General features: G+C 70.0%; 1 protein-coding gene across 2 annotated transcripts in view; it reads right to left on the reverse strand.

Annotated features, from left to right (window-relative positions):
• LMAN2L (lectin, mannose binding 2 like) overlaps positions 1-580 on the reverse strand; it is a 7076-nt gene extending 6496 nt beyond the window's left edge. For both annotated transcript variants that reach the window (XM_042020160.1, XM_042020159.1), the window contains exons 1-2: positions 450-580; positions 235-353 (exon numbers count right to left, since the gene is read on the reverse strand). In XM_042020160.1, the coding sequence (XP_041876094.1) occupies positions 235-353; positions 450-579 (249 nt within the window). In that variant the 5' untranslated portion in view covers position 580. The remainder of the gene's footprint in view (positions 1-234; positions 354-449) is intronic.
• Positions 581-944: the final 364 nt, after the last annotated feature.

Here is a 944-nt window from a genome sequence, read left to right on the forward strand (position 1 = left end):
TCCCATCCCGTGGATCCCATCCCATGGATCCCATCCCATCCCATCCCGTGGATCCCATCCCGGTGCACCCCGGGTCCCAGTCCCTTCCTGTCCCAATCCCAACCCTGTCCCCCCTTTCACTCCGGTGCCCCGTCCCCGTCCTGGTCCCCTCACCGACCCTCTTCCCCAGCCACCCCCCGTTCCTATCCCGCGTTCCCCCCGGTCCCGACCCCCTCCCCGGTGCCCCCCGCTCACCACTCGGTTCCACACGGCTCCCTGCTTGCTCTGCACGTCGGGGGTGAGGCGGATGAACTGGGTCATGACCATGGCGTTGCCCAGCAGGTCCCACAGCCCCGAGCTGGCCGAGCCCACACCTGCGGCCCACACGCACCGTCGGTACCGGACACCGTTACCGGGCACCTGGCACGGTCCGCCATCCCCGCCATCGCCCTCACGCTCGCCCCGCTTACCCTGGTACGGTTTGGACAGCGAGTGCTCGCGTTTGAGGTGCTCCTCGGTCTGCTCGGCCCGCGGCCCGCCGAGCCCCAGCGCCACGGCCAGCAGGGCCAGCCCGGCCCGCCACCGGCCCGCCGACGCCATCTTCCGCCGCCGCGCCGCTGCTCAGCCCCGCGCGCCCATTGGCTAGCCCGCCCCGCCGCGCCCGCCCACTGGTGGAGCTGCCAGTGATGATTGGTCAGGTGGGCTGTCTGTCAACTGCGGGTGCGGGAGGGGTGATGGGTAGTGTAGTTCTGGCTGCCGGCGCCCCGTGATGGCAGCCGCCATTGAGCAGAGTGACCTCCTTCTCCCGGGTCCTAGGGCCACCCCAGGTCCTAGTGCCCCCCGGGCCAAATTTTGTCCCCCCGGGTCCTAGTACTCGCACCCACGTCCTAATGCCTTCCCCCAGGTCCTAGTGCCCTCAAAATCCTGATGTCCCCCCGGCCCTGGTGCCATCCCAGGTCCTGGTG

This window comes from Corvus kubaryi, unplaced genomic scaffold (assembly GCF_017639235.1).
Source record: "Corvus kubaryi isolate FWS band 111438036 unplaced genomic scaffold, C.kubaryi_AGA036_p1.0 36848, whole genome shotgun sequence".
NCBI classification, from domain to species: Eukaryota; Metazoa; Chordata; class Aves; order Passeriformes; family Corvidae; genus Corvus; species Corvus kubaryi.